General features: G+C 35.1%; 1 protein-coding gene across 5 annotated transcripts in view; it reads left to right on the plus strand.

Moving 5' to 3' along the window:
* Positions 1-17,271, plus strand: part of RAD54L2 (RAD54 like 2) — a 193,061-nt gene that overhangs the window by 141,806 nt on the left and 33,984 nt on the right. For all 5 annotated transcript variants that reach the window (XM_074283364.1, XM_074283363.1, XM_074283366.1 and 2 more), the window contains one exon: positions 16,728-16,926. In XM_074283364.1, coding sequence (XP_074139465.1) covers positions 16,728-16,926 — 199 coding nt within the window. The remainder of the gene's footprint in view (positions 1-16,727; positions 16,927-17,271) is intronic.

The raw sequence follows: 17,271 nt of genomic DNA on the forward strand, positions 1-17,271 counted from the left end.
AGCATATTTGGTGGATTAGAAAATCAAAAGCATTAGAATGTTGGGTTTAAATTTCATGCTGATATTTGACTTGGAGTATTACTTGACCTTTACAAAGTATAGTAAAAGTGAACTCTTCTGCAATACTGAACTTGTTTAATTTTACTTAGTGAAAAGTTTAATTTTATAAAATAAGATATAATTGTTTACTAATAAAATGAAGTAATGAAAAATTACAAATTAGAGCCCACATGACGGTCATAAACATGAAGATTTCATCAATATTCTTTAACATAAATGAATCATATACTGGCTAGATTGAAAGTATATGAGTATATGGAGCTTGTTTCCCTTTATATAATCATAGGATTCATTGGAAAAGAATTTGTGTACTTCAATTAATTTTTTTTTTTAAAATAATAAGTGTATTCCCCTTATTTTTCTAGAAAGGAGAAATTTTTCTTTCAGAAAGAATTTCACATACTATGTCCAAATTGTTACAAATTCCAAATGAAGTGAGAGTTAAAATTTTAAAAACAAAAACAAAAAACCTTTATTTCCCAATGATGATTATTATTTAGATGATGAGGGCAAAATATATAGGGTTTCTGAACCCAGGAGAAAGGAAATGTTAGGAACACTTACCTGCCACAAGTGAGCTAAAATCATGAAGCTTAGACAAAATATAACCCAGGTTTCTGGCAGATATGATTACTGAACTATTGTCAGAGAGCTTTGAAAAATCATGGTGCCTGAGAAGTGCCTTGGGATTGTATGTGTGTGTATATATCCCAATTTTGTGAAATATGGTGAGCTTCCCTAACTCTTTTCTCTCCTTACCCCGCCCCCCCTCTTCCCCTGTCAAAAAAAAAAAAAAAAAGCCTGCTCCAAATAGTTGTAGAAAATGCACCAAATCCTGATGGGGGAAATCCACAAAAGTCACAGTGAATCATGTTTGCAGCACAATTCAGCATAGAGTGACAGATAAAAAGGGGTCTGAATTAGTCGTTCATTTAGCTAAGCACTAAAGTACATAGATGCTGTGCACCAGACCAAGAGAAAGGTTCCTATCCGTACAAGATCAGGGAATAGGTGTCAACTGGTGGTTTTATTACTTACTACTCAGTATGAGGCCATAGATCAATAGCAGACTGAGTAAAGGACCTGTCCCTAGGGATGGTATTCTGGTAGGGAAGAGTCCCTAGGCAGTAGCATGACTCAGATCTGAGGAGCAGAGCAAGATCTCAGCTCTTGACTCTTTGCCCCATCTGAAGCCTGCAGTGGAATAATAAAAACCAGGATCCTAGACCAATGAGGATACTGCAATGTGTCATCAGAACCAGCTGGACTTCCCAGCTAGCTGATAATGGCTGAGGCTAGCAGTGGTCTACTTTGTTTAGACCCAAATCCAGGTCAGAAACTTGCAGAGCTCAGACCAAGTAGCAATCAGACTTTGCCCTGAACCAGACCATATTGTAAACAGTGAAAGTTTTTACATCCCCAGCCGAAGCTATCCCTTAGATCCTATTGGTTCTAATATGAAGTCCAGAAGAAGGCTGGAAAAATGAGCAACAAAAAAAAAAAAAAAAAAAAAAAAAAAAGAAAAGAAAAGAAAAATGTGACAGGGACATCCAAGACACATACCCAAGATGACTCCAAAATACTTACAAGCAAAGCCTCATAAAGAAACACAGCTTGGGCATAAATTACAAATTCAACCAGAATTCCTGGCAGAGATGAATGAACCAATAGTTTTTTTGGTTTTTAAAGATTTTTTATAAATGAAATGAGCATGCCAGAGGAAAAAGTTGGAAAAGAAATCTGAGTTATGGAAGAAAGACTTATAAAGGAAATTAATAGCTTGGCATAAGAGGCACAAAATTTTGTCCAAACAGCAAATTCCCTAAAAGATGGAATGGCCAAATAGAGGATAATGTTGCCATGAGACACAAGAAATGTTAGAACAAAGTCAAAAGACTGAAACCCTCCTCCCTCCCCCTGGAAAAATATAGCAAAAACTGACTTAGAAAATAGATCAAAGAGAAAACATTTAAGGATCACTACATTACTTTTTTTTAAATTTTATAATTATAATTTTTTTTGACAGTACATATGCATGGGTAATTTTTTTTTTTTTACAAGATTCTCTTGTATTCACTTTTCCAAATTTTCCCCTCCCTCCCTCCCTCTACTCTCTTCCCTAGATGACAGGCTATCCCATACATATTAAATGTGTTACAGTATATCCTTAATACAATATATGTGTGTAAAACCAAATTTCTTGTTGCATGGTAAGAATTGGATTCCAAAGGTATAAGTAACCTGTGTAGAAATACAATAGTGCAAACATTTTATGCTCAATTCCCAGTGTTCCTTCTCTGGGTATAGCTGTTTCTGTCCATCATTGATCAACTATAATTGAATTGGATCTTCTTTATGTTGAAGATATCCACTTCAATCAGAATATGAAGGATCACTAGATTCTTAAACCATTAAAAATCATAACCAAAAAAAAAAAACAAACAAACCTAGACATTCTATTTCAAGAAATTTTTAAAAGAAAACTGCTCAGACCTCTTAGAACCAGAAAAAAAAGAAAACTGCGCAGATCTCTGAGAACCATAAGACAAAATGGAAATAAGAATCTACTGGTTACCTCCAGAAAGAAGCCCCCATATGAAAACTTCCTGAAATTTTATAACCAAAATTCAGAGCTTCCAAATTAAAGATTTAGAAGCAACCAGAAAGAAAGAATTCAAAAACCAAGGAACCTAGTTAGAATCACTTCAGCCAGTAAGAATTTTTTAAGCACTTGCTCTGAGCCAGGCACTATGCTAAGTGGTAGGAATATGAATACAAAAAAAAAAAAAAAAAAAGGCAATCCCTCTCCCCAATCACATGTAATCTAGTAGCTAGGGATGAAGGAGCCTAATACAATGTTCTAGATGGTAAAGGACATGAGCTTACCACCTAGAATAATTTGAGCAAAATTGAGAATAACACTCCAGAGAGAAAAATGAAATTGAGGATTTCCAAGAAATAGAAGACTTCCAGAGCAGAGGAGAAACTTTGCATTAAGACACAGGAATAGGAGAGATATAAAAAAAGTAAAAATGAATTTTCATTTCATTTGGAAACTTTGGGGAAGTAACCAGTAAATTATTTTTGTTTCCACTTTGACTTCAAATTCTAAGAGATGTCAGCAGTTTGTTTTTTTTTTCTTTTAAACATCAATGATAAAAGACTGAAGGATAAATTGCTTACATTCAGATATATGGAGACGATACAAATGATACATGTGTTCCCTTTGAACCCTATTATCAGGGTTCATAGAGGGAGACTAATTAGACAAAGCCTGGGTTCTGTCATGTCTTGATCTTGAGAGAAGAATGGAAAGAGAAGAGTTGTACAGTAGAAGGAAGGGAAAGAAAGATTCAATAAAATTCTTTCACAATTAGGGTATACAAATTTACATCTATACAAATAAGGAGGGAATGGGGCAGAGTAGCAGCTGGCACTTTTAAACTGGTCAGAGGACTGAAGAATATACACACACAGACTTAAGTATACAAAAACACATTTCCCTCAATAGAGAAATTGGAGGGAAAGGGGAATTCAGGTAGGGAATAGTTGTAAATAAAGTACACTCTAAAAATGTATCTACTTTTTTTTTTTTTTTTTTTTTTTTTTTTTTTTTGGTGGTGTCAGAAAATGGAAATCTGAGGGGAGTGCCCATAAATTGGGGAAAGGGGTGAACAACTTATGAAATGTCTTGGCATTTTATTCTCCTTTAAGAAAGAATGAAGCTATGGTTTTAAAGAGACTCAGGAAAATTTGTATAAAAACTGATGCAAATTGAAATGAACAGAAAGAGAAAAATGACAAAGACAATAAGGTAAAATACAAACAACTTTGAGAGAATTAGGACCTCTGATAATAAGTATTGGCCAACTGGGATTCTAAAGGACTAATAATGATACATATTATCCCTCTCCTCTTATAAGGGTGTGAAGGACTTAAAATGTAGAATGAGACAATTTTTCTTTTGAGATGGCCATTATGGAAATTTGTTTTGTGATAATGTTTTTTTTTTTGATAGCAAAAGGCTATCTTTTTAGCAAAAGTCACTATATCAGTGACTGTGAGAAAGTTCTTAATCAAACCAGAAATAGAAGTGACCCAAAAAGAGAAAATAGGTTTTATATGAATCTTTTTGCAACTAGAATCAGAAGAAGGAAGCTTTTGTTAGGGAAAAAAATGTTGTCATCACATATTTCTCATAGGGTTCTAAAAAAAATATAGACCCAAGAATCATGAGAAGAAAAATTGTGAATTATTAACAACATGATTAACAAACAAAAATGATTAACAACACTAAATAATATGAGAATTGTAAATGAAAACAACTTAAGTTTTGTCTCACACCCAGCAATTTGGTAGAGATGACAAAAAACATAATAATAGTTAATGTTGAAGATTCTTCAGAAAGACAGTATACCTTGGTGGAGTTGTGAATTGGTCCAGTTATTCTGGAAAGTAGTTTGGAATTATGCTTTTTAAAGTGGTAATTATGACAACCATATCCTTAGACCCAAAAAATCCATTTCTAGGCACGTTACATACAAAGAAGGCAGAAACAGAAAGGCTCCATGTGTGGAGGCAAAGAGTTAAAAACAGGAGAATGCCATAAGCTGAAATATGAATGAAAAAAATTGTCCTAAATGAATATGATGGAAGAAACAATGAACACGAAAAAGACTACATCAATATAAATAAAAAGAACAACCACAATAACCCAAACTGAATGTTGTATAATTAGAATAACCCAACTTGGCCCTGAAAAAGAGATGAGAAAAGATGGGGCTTAAGAGTAGTCATTGATGTGCTGATGTCAGCTAGAATATAGGGCTTTAGTTATATGGCCCTCCAGGGATCTGCCTCTGACATCTACATTACTTCCATGATTTCCATGGTTGAAGGATAATGTGATTACCAGATTTCTAGATGACACAAATAGCAGCTAATATGTTGGGTGATAAGTCAAAAAATATGGTAGACTAGAACAATATGCTGAATAAAAAGATAAAATTAAATAAATGGAAAAGTTCTACCCTTAAAAAAATTTTAATTAAAAAAATTTTAATCAGCTTCATAATAATAGAAATTAAAGAAGCATGCCCATATAGCATTTCTTGTGAAAAAGTTCTGTGGTTTGTATTGGATTTAAGCAATAGCTTAATATGGCATTCCCCAAACCTAATACAATCTTAGGTTGTATCAAAAAAGGTATGGTGGCCTATGCAGTGAAGGTGCTAGTTTTGATGTACTTTACCCTTGTTAGACAACATGTAGAATACAATATTGATTTTTGAGGCACTACATTTTATTTATTTTTTATTTTTTTATTTTATTTTTTAAAGTGTTTATATATATATATATATATATATATTTATATATGCATGGGTAATTTTTTTACAGCATTATCCCTTGTACTCACTTCTTTTCCGAATTTTTCCCCTCCCTCCCTCTACTCCCCTCCCCTTGGTGACAGGCAATCCCATACATGTTACATGTGTTACAGTATATCCTAGATACAATATATGTGTGTTTCTTGTTGCATGGTAAGAATTGGATTCAGAAGGTAAAAGTAACCTGGGTAGAAAAAATAGTGCAAACAATTTACACTCAATTCCCAGTGTTCCTTCTCTGGGTGTAGCCGATTCTGTCCATCGTTGATCAACTGGAACTGAATTAGATCTTCTCTTTGTTGAAGATATCCACTTCCATCAGAATACATCCTTATACAGTATCATTGTTGAAGTGTATAATGATCTCCTGGTCCTGCTCATTTCACTCACCATCAGTTGATGTAAGTCTCTCCAAGCCTCTCTGTATTCGTCCTGTTGGTCATTTCTTACAGAGCAATAATATTCCATAACATTCATATACCATAATTTACCCAACCATTCTCCAATGGATGGACATCCTTTCATTTTTCAGTTTCTAGCCACTATGAAAAGGGCTGCCACAAACATTTTGGCACATAAAGGTCCCTTTCCCCTCCTCAGTATTTCTTTGGGATATAAGCCCAGTAGTAGCACTGCTGGATCAAAGGGTATGCACAGTTTGATAACTTTTTGGGCATAGTTCCAGATTGCTCTCCAGAATGGTTGGATTCTTTTACAACTCCACCAACAATGCATCAGTGTCCCAATTTTCCTGAATCCTCTCCAACATTCATCATTATTTTTTCCTGTCATCTTAGCCAATCTGACAGGTATGTAGTAGTATCTCAGAGTTGTCTTAATTTGCATTTGTCTGATCAGTAGTGATTTGGAAGACTCATATAAGTAGAAATAGTTCCAATTTCATCATCTGAAAATTGTCTGTTCATATCCTTTACCATTTTTCAATTAGAGGATGGCTTAATTTCTTATAAATTGGAGTCAATTCTCTATATATTTTGGAAATGAGGCCTTTATCAGAACCTTTGACTGTAAAAATGGTTTCCCAGTTTATTGCTTCCCTTCTAATCTTGTTAGGCACCACATTTTATAAAAAATATTGCCAACCTAGCAAAGATGGTGAAGGTTCTAAGAGACTGACCTACAAGAGTCCTTTGAAGAAACTGGAGAGATTTCATTTCTAGAAGAATAATAAGACTTGTTCTTTTTGGCCCTAAAATGAACTAGTATCAGTGGAAATTATAGGAACAATAGTATATTTCAGTACCATTAGAAAAGAACTTCCTAACCCTTAAAGATGCCCCAGAATAGTGAGTTCTCATTTAATGGGAGTCTTAAACACTGGGGTTGAAGAAACTGGGGTTGAGCTAAGCAGAATGTAAAGAAAGAAACAGCACATGCTCACACTGGAATGTGGCGCACACAACATAAGTTAAGTTTATATTTTAAAGCACTTGGCATCCAGATTAAAAATTTAGGTGAAAGTAGTTAATTGGTTGTGGTTGTCCCTCTTTCTTTGAAGTCTCTGAATATCTAGGGGTGTCTGATATTTACTAGCTGTGAGGAGGAGGAATCTGATGGCCTTTCCTCTGAGAAGGGAAAGGGATTAACAAAAGTGGGCCAAGTAGGAAAGTGTAAGCAATAAACAAATGAATTGTGTAACATTTGTTAAGTATTATCTCTTACTTAAAGCTGGGTGGGAGGATCCTAAACTATCAAATGACCTGAAGGAATGACTAGTTTCTTTTTTAAGTAAACAGCCTTTCACTCTCTCCCTTGTTATATTTCATGGAGAAGTGTGGTGAGTATAACTCAAATGGAACTGGAAAAGAATTATCTGAAAGTCTCACAGTTCTGTTTTGGAGTTTCCTTTTTTTCCTGCCATACAACATTTGGATATATTTGAAAGATGAAGTTAGCTCCCTTTGCAGGATGCCAGTGCTAACTATCTAGAATCTAGGTGCTTCCTACTGTCTTTTACTTCCACTCCATCACTTTAAGCATTAGTAGTATTATGAGAACCCCATGTATCATTACAGCCTTCCTTAGTTACTTATCCATAATGCTGAAATCAGCCCTCCATTCACATCATAAGCATTTTTAAGATAAGTCTTTTGTTTTTCCTTTGTATAAAAAAGCAAAGATTATATTCTTGAAAACCTGAGTTTAGATCCTAGATCTTTATTTTCTGTCGGTGGTTCTTAACCTAAGGTTCCAAGAAATATATGAATAGATTTCTGGAGGTCCATTTCAATATAATTTATTTTCTTTGTAACGTTACAGTTCTTATTTTATGCTATATCTTTTATATCACCATTCTGATCTGATTGCCCTGCTCTCAGATCTTGGGCAAGTAATTTCCCCTTGTTTCAAATGAGATAATATTTGTTAAGTATTTAGTACAGTACCTGGCAAATAGTAGGTACTGTGTAAATGTTACATATTGTTATGATGGTTATCATTTCAATTTACTTCTCTATGAAGTGAAAGAGTTAGATGAAATGATTTCTAAGGTTCCTTCCATCTCTGAATCCTATGATCTGCTGTGGGCCAGACTTCGGATATCTTTGTTTTGCTGGACCTGAAATTTCATTAGTATAGGGAGTCTCCCCTGAAGGAGGAACTCCAGGACCCCTGATAAAACCCATCTACTTTTTGTAGCATTAAGAGATTTTCCTGGGAGCACTCTAAGATTAAAAAATTTGTCAGATCACTACACTGTGATCTCTCAGAAGTAGGATTTGAATCTTCCTGGCTTGGGGTCAACTCTATACCCTCCAAGCCAGGCTGCAGCTGAGGCCCTTTTCTGGGCAGCTTTAAATTTATGATTCTGTGATCAATCATGGAGGTGATCTTCTGTGCTAGAATTGTTGAATGGAAAGAGCTGGTGAAGATTGAGTCACAGTTATTTTCTTGATTTTATAACTGGTCTTCCTATTTTAGGAATAGATATATGATAGAGACCTGATAATGTATCTTGTTTGCCTTTGCCCATTTTTCCTATTTCTCCCTTCCTACTCTTCTCTCCCACATCTAGATCTGTTGAAGATACCCCACTTGAGTGGGTTTGAGTGTGGACTGAAGCAGATTAAAATTTACTTGGGAAATATTTAATAAAGTAAATAGAAATGCAATAGAACACAAATAATATTTAGCATATGGTCTTCTAAGTCAATATACATCTGAAGGTTGTATTTCTATTTGAGTTTAACACCACTGGTCAGGATTACTAATTCCCTTCCAACCTCCAGCTATAAATTGTATTTTATAAAAACAGTTTGTGCTTTTAGCCCTTTGTGTGACATCACACAAATATTTCTTACCTACCCCCTTGAACTATTGTTTTTCATCTTTGTATTTCCCACCCTGAATATAATGTCCTGGGTAGGTTAATTTGTAATTTCCTTGATATGGGAACTCATATACAAAGATCATATCCCTTAGCAAATAAGTCTTAGTAACTAAGAACAGAGAGGTGAACATTTTTACCGATGATCATCTTTTTCGTAAGAGCCTAGTAAAGTGGAATTGGAAAACAGGTGGTTCAGATTTTAAATCTATAATTGTGTCCCCTCTACTTTGCTGCTACTTCTTGCACAGAGTAAGAGTGAAACAAATAATTGAAAAGTTCCCAAAAGACAATCTTACCTGAGAAGTGTCTGTGAGAGCACAGTGGGATTGGGATTAGGTAGATTGTGAAGAAAACCAATGAACATTAATTGCTTATTGCAAATTAGGTACTGTGTTAAATGCTAGGGATTAAAAAAAAAAAAAAAAGTCAATCCTTTACTTCTAGGAGTTTACAGTCTAATGGGGAAGACAACCCTTAAACAAAGCAAGCTAAATACAGGAAGCAAAGGAGACAATTAAGAGACTGAAGGCACTGAAACTAAAAGGGATTAGGGAAGTAATTTTATAGAAGATGGGAGTTTAGTTGGTTTAATGAAAACCAGAGAGGTCAGTAGTTGGAGTAGAAAAAGAAGAGCATTCAAGGTACAGGGAACAGCCAGGGAGAATTCCAAAAACTGAGAGATGGAGTATCTTGTTCATGGAATAGCCAGGAGGGACCCTCTGGAGAAGTTTTTTAACTATCGGGAAGTGGGAAAACATACTGGAAACTGCCAAAATAACAGCCAGATAGATAGTTTGTCCTCCTGCACTCATCCCAATTCTATAGGACCTGTCAAGAAATCATTGTATTCAGCAGCATGTGACCTTTACAATTTTATCTCATTCCAGAGACTTCATGGAAGATTGTCTTTTGAGTTTCTGATATCCCTTTGGTAGTATCTGAGTGTATAAAATGGCCCTTAAATATAGTTTCCTGACACTATAAATTTAGAACTTTCAGTGATTCTTCATTTACATGCCAAATAAAGTATAAATTCTTTATCTTGACATTCAAGTCTTGCTATAATCAGCCACCAGCCTACTTTACCAATCTTGTAGTGTACTATTCCCTTCCAGTCAACCCCCCACTCTCATCTCCTGCTGCCTTTGTGCTTTTACTCATACTATCACTTGTACTTGGAAATGAGCTCTTCCACCCTACTTGTTAAAACTGCTCTTTCATGGCTCAACTGAGATACTACTTTTTTTTTTTAAGTCTGTCTTCCTCTTTGCATTTTTATACATAATTATTGTCTGACATTTTTATTTTATCTCCATGGCATAGCAGTGTTTTATTAGATGGTACACTTAGTAATTGTGAATTGATTTGAATTCATAGATGAATAGAATAAATGACAAGAAAAGATCTAGTCCCACACATTCTTTTTAACAATGAACTCCAAAATTTTCCCTTTTTCTAATATTATTATTATATTGTTACAATCCTAGCTGTGCTTTACTGAAGCCTACATATCTTATCTCTATTTTCACAGTATCTCCTGTATCCTAACTCTCTGTTCTCTCTCTGTAGTCACTCTCAATCAGGCCCTCATCTCTTTTAACCTAATATGAATCTTTCTTCTTGCGCTTTGACTCCTATAGTATACTACCCAGTACATTGGGGAAAGTGCTGAGTTTGGTGTCAGAGCACTGAGGCTTAAATCCTGGCCACCTTAACTACTTGTATGGCCTTGGACAGATCACAGCATTTCTGGGTTTCATTCCTCATGTGCAAAATGAAGGAGGGTGGAGTAGATGACATTAGGATCCATCTTGATTCTAAATCTAGGATTCCATTTTCTTCTCACATATTCCAAAATAATTTCCATATCAATGAACATATAATCTTAATAATGACATTCTGGTTAAATCATTCACTCAAGTAACTAAGTTGCATTTATTAAGCTTCCATAATGCTATAATGTATCAAACACTATACTAGACATTGAGAATACAAATATAGAAATGAATTAGTTCTTGCTTGATAGTTGATAGTTAACAAATAAGTAAATCCAGGAGTCTATGTATGTATGTACACAGAATGTAGAGATGATAATCAAATCCTCCCCTATATATTAGTTGTAATAGGTGTTACTTGACTTGAAAGGCAATTAGTAGCTTTAAGAGTTGGTCAAAAAAAAAGGAGAGCATTCTAAGCATGGCAGTGGGGACAGCTTAGGCAAAGAAAAGGAAGCAGATGATGGAATGGTAGGTTCTAGAGGAACAGGAAGTCCATTCAGTTGGTTGTCCCATGGAATTTTTGAGGAGGAATATTGAATATCACCTTAGAAAAATAAACCTGGACCCAGATTGGGAAGAGCTTATATTTTAAGAGCCTGGGAGGAGGGAGTGCCACTGATGTTTATTGAGTTTAAGAGTGACATGGTTATTAGAATAGAGGTTAAAAAACCTTCAGTGGCTTCCCTCTGCCTCCTGAGTCAAAGATAAAATGCTGATATTCAAAACCCTCTGTAGTTTGGTTCTAGTCTAGGTGACTAGCTTTATCTTTTACTGTTTTTTTCACTCCTATGATCTACTCAAAATGGCCTGTTTTGAGTCTGATCTTGTACTTTGATCACATAATTGATCCTTAGGCTTGAAATGAACTCCCATCCTACTTTATTTCCCTTTGTTCCTTGAGAGCCAAATTAAGTACCACCTTCCTCATAAAATTTTGCCCATCACTAGCAGCTGCTAAATGGCTAGAATGCTAGGCCTGGTATCAGGAAGACTAATCTTTTTGAGTTCAGTTCCAGCCTCATATATTTATCAGCATACACTTAACTAGCTTTGTGACCCTGGGCAAATTAACTCTGCCCCAGTTTTGTCTGTAAGATGAACTGGAGAATGAACAGTATCTTTGCTAAGAAAATTGTAAATGGGATGGCAAAGAGATGGACCATGATTGAACAACTACTACCATTTCACGAGTGAAAGTTATTTAACCTTTTTTTTTAAATTTCCCATACTACATTTTTGAGCTTACTTTACACTTCCTTGTGTCAGTTATTTATTTACCTTCTTTGCTCATAGTATCCATGTAGTAATAAATGTTTGTTGAGATGAATGAAGAGGGGCAGCTAGGTGGCGCAGTGGATAGAGCACCAGCCTTGAATTCAGGACCCCCCAAGTTCAAATCTGGTCTCAGACACTTAACACTTCCTAGCTGTGTGACCCTGGGCAAGTCACTTAACCCCAGCCTCAGGGGGGGAAAAAAAGAGAGATGAATGAAGATACCGAGAGTTGAACAGATTAATGACTTATCCAAAGTCATATAGCTAGCTAGTAAAAGAATTGAAGCCTAGAAATTTTGACTCCCAATTTACTGTTCTTTGTATCATGCTACACTATCTTTTTCTTCAGCAATTTATATATAGTGGATATTTTACAAAGTCCATTACAAAAGTTCCACTGTTCAAAAATCTTTGGGTTTGACTCTGGTGAGAAGTAGCATGGTATTGTGGGAAAGAACATTAGATATGAAATTAGGAAACTTGAATCATAGTCAGGTGGACAAGTCATTTAATCCTTGTTGAGCTTCATTTTCCTAGTTCTTAAAATAGTAATAAGCCCAAAGTACAAATTATCCAAATTAACAGGATGAGAAATAAGAATACTAAAAAAAAACCCATATTTTTAGGGAAAAGACATTGAGTAATCCATAAATTAACTCCCTGAATGAGGAAAAAACCCATATTTTTAGGGAAAAGACATTGAGTAATCCATAAATTAACTCCCTGAATGAGGAAAAAACCCAAATCTAGATCTGTTTCCAAGCAAACTGTATCAGATAGTTAAAGAACAATTAATTCTAATATTATATAAACTATTTTTTAAATGGTAAAGAAAACATACCAAATTTCTTCTATGACACAAATATGATCTTTATAGCTAAATCAAGGAAAGTCCAAACAGAGAAAACTATGGGCCAATTCTTCTGATGACTATTAAGACCGAATTTTTAAACAAATACTAGCAGGGATTTTACAGCAATTTACCACAAAGATCATAGGTTTTGAGCAGGCTGAATTTTTACTAGGAATGCAGGAATTATTCAATATTGGGTAAACTATAAACATAAATTACAGCATTAGCAACAAAACAACCAAACCACATGATTATTTCCATAAATGCAAAAAAACCACTCATTTCTTTTAAAAACATACAAGAATCCAGAATTTCCCCTCCTTCCCTCCCCCTCCCCAGGCTGGGGTTAAGTGACTTGCCCAGGGTCACACAGCTAGGAAGTATTAAATTTCTGAGACCAGATTTGAATGGGGGGAGGGAAAGGGGGAATCCTGAATTCAAGGCTGGTGCTCTATCCACTGCGCCACCTAGCTGCCCCCAAACATACAAGAATTCAAACATTGTGGAGACCAATTTAGAACTATGCTCAAAAAGTTAATCAAACTATATATACCCTTTGAACCAGCAATGTCTCTACTGGGTTTGTATTCCAAAGAGATCATAAAGGCAAGAAAGGGACTCACATGTGCAAAAATGTTTGTGGCAGCCCTTTTTGTGGTGGCAAGAAACTGGAAACTAAATGGATGCCCATCAGTTGGAGAATGGCTAAATAAGTTATTGTATATGTGAATGTGATGGAATGTTATTGTTCTATAAGAACAATCAGCAGGATGATTTCAGAGATGCCTGGAGAAGACTTAACATGAACTGATGCTGAGTGAAATCCACAGAACCAGGAGATCATTATACGTAGCAACAGCAAGATTATATGGTGATCAATTCTGATGGATGTGACTCTCTAAAATGATGAATTAATTCAGACTAGTTCCAATTGTTCAGTAATGGAGAAAGTCATCTACACCCAAGAAGAGGATTGTGGAAACTGAGTGTAGACCACAACCTAGCATTTCCACTCTTTCTATTATGGTTTGCTTGAATTTTTCTTTTCCTTCTAGATCCAATTTTTCTTGTGCAGCAAGATAACTGCTACAGGGTCAGTGTTGAAAAATTACCCAGGCATATGTTTTGTAAATAAAAAGCTATAATTAAAAATAAACAAAACATGCACACAAGCACATGTGGATAAGCTATTAGTAAGATCAAGACTGAAGCAAGAATGTACATTATCACTTTTATTATTCAATATTGTACTAGAAATGTTAACAATAGTAATGTCAAGGAGAAGAAATTGAGGAAATAAGGAAACAAAACCATCACTTTTTGCTGATGATATGATGTGGCTTCCTTAGAGAATCTAGAAAGTCAACTGAAAAACTAATCAAAATCACAAAGATAGCTAAATTGCAGGATAGCAAATAAACCCATGCAAATTATCATCATTTCTTTATATTACTAACAAAACCTAACAAAGCGATAGACAAGTTCCATTTAAAATAACTGCAGACCATATGAAATAACTTGATTCTGTCTACCAGGAAATACACAACAAACATATAAACACAATTATATACTCTTCACAAATAAAGACAGATTTTGATTACCTGGAGAAATATTAATTACTCATGAGTAGGTCAAGCTAATACAATAAAAATGACAATGCTACCCAAATTAATTTTCTTGTTTAATTTCATGCCAATTAAACTATCAAAGATTTACTTTATAGACCTAGAAAAAAAATAAGAAAATTCATTACAGGAATAAAAGTTTAAGAATATCAAGGAAATCAATGAAAAATGAGAGAGAAAGAGAGAGGGAGGGAGGGGGAGAGAGAGAGAAGAGAGAGGAAGGACAGAGAGGAGAGGGAAAAGAGATTAGCAGTACCAGATCTTAAAATATATATTACAAATTGTATTTGTACTGACTGAGAAACAGAAAAGTTTCAGTAGAATAAATTAAGTATACAGTATTAAGTATCCTGTACGCAACATACAGAAGCAAACATTATATTCAGGAATATTATGTTTGATAAACCCAAAGATCTGAGCATTTGACAAAATCTCAACTTAAAATTCACCTAAACACTGACTCATATTTCACATTGTATATGAAGATAAACCAAAATGGGTACGTGATTTAGATATAAATGGTGTCAACATAATCAAAGTCATAGAACATGATTAAAATTAGCTGTCAGATTTACAGAAAGGGGAAGAGTTCATGACTAAATAAGAGACACAGGTTCTATTACTTTTGACAAAGTAGTATTGAAGCTAGATATATACCTCAGAGAAATCAAAGAAAGTAAAAAAGACCTATATGTTCAAAAATATTTTATAGCAGCTCTTTTTTGTGGTAACAAAGAATTGGAAACTGAGATGTTGTCTATCAATTGGAGAATGACTGAATAAGTTATGGTATATGAATGTTAAGGAATACTATTGTGCTGTAAGATATGAAAGGAATGTTTTCAAGAAAAAAATCAATACCATTAGGAACTGATGCAAAGTGAAGTGGACAGAATCAGGAGAACAGTTCACATAGTTAAAGCAGTAGTGTAAAGATAAGCAACCTTTTTTTTTTTTTTTTTTTTTTTTTGCTTAGGCAATTGAAGTTAAGTGACTTGCCCAGGGTCACACAGCTAGGCAGTGTTCAGTGTCAGACCAAATTTGAACTCGGGTCCTCCTGACTTCAGGGCTGGTGCTCTATCCACTTGAGCCATCTAACTGCCCCAAGATAAGCAATTTTTAAAAAGACTTAGTTAAAACTTCAGTGTTCAGTCCAGTGACCAGCCATGAGTCCAACTCATGATGAAGCATGCTATCCACCTGTAATTAGAGAACTGATATATCAGAATGAAAGTTTGAATCATATTTTCTTACCTTTCCTTTCCTTTTGGGGTGGTGACATGGGCAAGGCATGGCTAATACTGAAAGTTGTTTTGCATTGCTATACATAATTATAATGGGTTTTGTTTTTCTTGCTTTCTTACTGGGGGGGATGGAGAATTTGGAACGGAAAATAAAGTTGAATTTAAAAAGTAAATTGGAGTAATCATTTGGACTGCTGATGGATATTGTGAAGATCAAAGATAATGCAAAACTTAAATGTAAGCCATTATTAGGTACATAATCAAGTATTGGATAAGTTGTGAATGAATGAAAAAAGCATATATTAAGTGCTTGCTCTGTGCCAGGCACAATTGTAAACACTGGAGATAGAAAAGCAAAGACAGTCCTTGGCCTTAAGGAGTTTTTTTTTTTTGTTTTTTTTTTAATTTGTTTCAGCCTTAAGGACTTTATATTTGATTAGGGGAAGACATTTCTTGTATATTTAGAGGAGTGGGGTCCAGGAAAAGATGTTTGGATAAGGATCACAAGGATTGGTGAATGGAATTCTGTGGTGATTGGGGATATTTAACTTTAACCTTTCCAGAAATGGTAGCATTGATTTGATTACTGTTCCCATAACTGGTGGTGGAAGTTGCTAAGTGGGGAGCAGCATGGCATGGGAGTGACCAGAGAGCACTAGTGTGATGCATCTGTATTGTCTAGTTATACAGAACTCTGACCAGTCAGGAATGTAGGGTCCAACAGTAGGAACTAGAGTACCAACTTGGGGTGTGAGGTAGAAGCCACAAAGATGGTTTCTGAATGTTTGATCTTTGCAAAGCACTAAGTATCTATGTAACTTAAGGGTCATTGGAGGTTGAAATAAAGGACTATGGGTGTGGATGTATGAATTTGGCTACTTTTTACCAGATTACGATATTCCAATTCATATTTTATTCTGCTAATCAGAAAAATTCCAGTGTCACAGTTTAGAGCAAACTTTTTATTTGAATGGTGCTTATCTCTGAGGAGAAGCTCCAAGATCAGTATTGATGTTCTCATAATCTGTTTAACTGTCATACAGAGACTTCTAGGCCAGTACTTGTAGCTTCCACCACCTCCCTGAGCTTCAGGGACTTTGTATGGGTCAAGTAGAAACTGGTCCATAACATCTACTCTATTTTCTCTTTGTTGTTAGACCAGTCCAGAGAAGGCATGTATGGCACTGAACATACCCAGTCTGAGGAAGATGGGGAATGGCAGCACTCTACTTCAACTACCTCATCTCAGAGCAAAAGGGCAGAGCGTCTTGGTCAGAACCAGCGCAAGAACCTGACCTCTGAGGACACCAAAAAAAAGAGGGCTCAGAAACCTTCCCATATGAGGAGGAACATAAGGTGAGTTATCTAAGATAAGATAGAGATAGTTATATAATAAGCATCATCTGTTTATTGCTTCCCCCCAATCCCTTCCCTATTGCATTACATAGCAAATTCATTTCTGTGACGGATGTTGCTTAGTAATATTAATATTGGGCTTATTCATGAAGCAAGTATCTCTCAGACTGCTGAAAGAGAAACTTATAGACAGTATTTTCAATCTGGATCTTAATTTATATTTCAAGTAATCCCAAGACATGTATTCAATTATTGGGCCTTAATTGCCAAAAAATTCTGATGTGATAGGAATTTATCTTAATCATAGCAGGGGAATATAGGCATATCCTTATTATCAAAAACCTA

Source organism: Sminthopsis crassicaudata, chromosome 1 (assembly GCF_048593235.1).
Source record: "Sminthopsis crassicaudata isolate SCR6 chromosome 1, ASM4859323v1, whole genome shotgun sequence".
Lineage (NCBI taxonomy): Eukaryota > Metazoa > Chordata > Mammalia > Dasyuromorphia > Dasyuridae > Sminthopsis > Sminthopsis crassicaudata.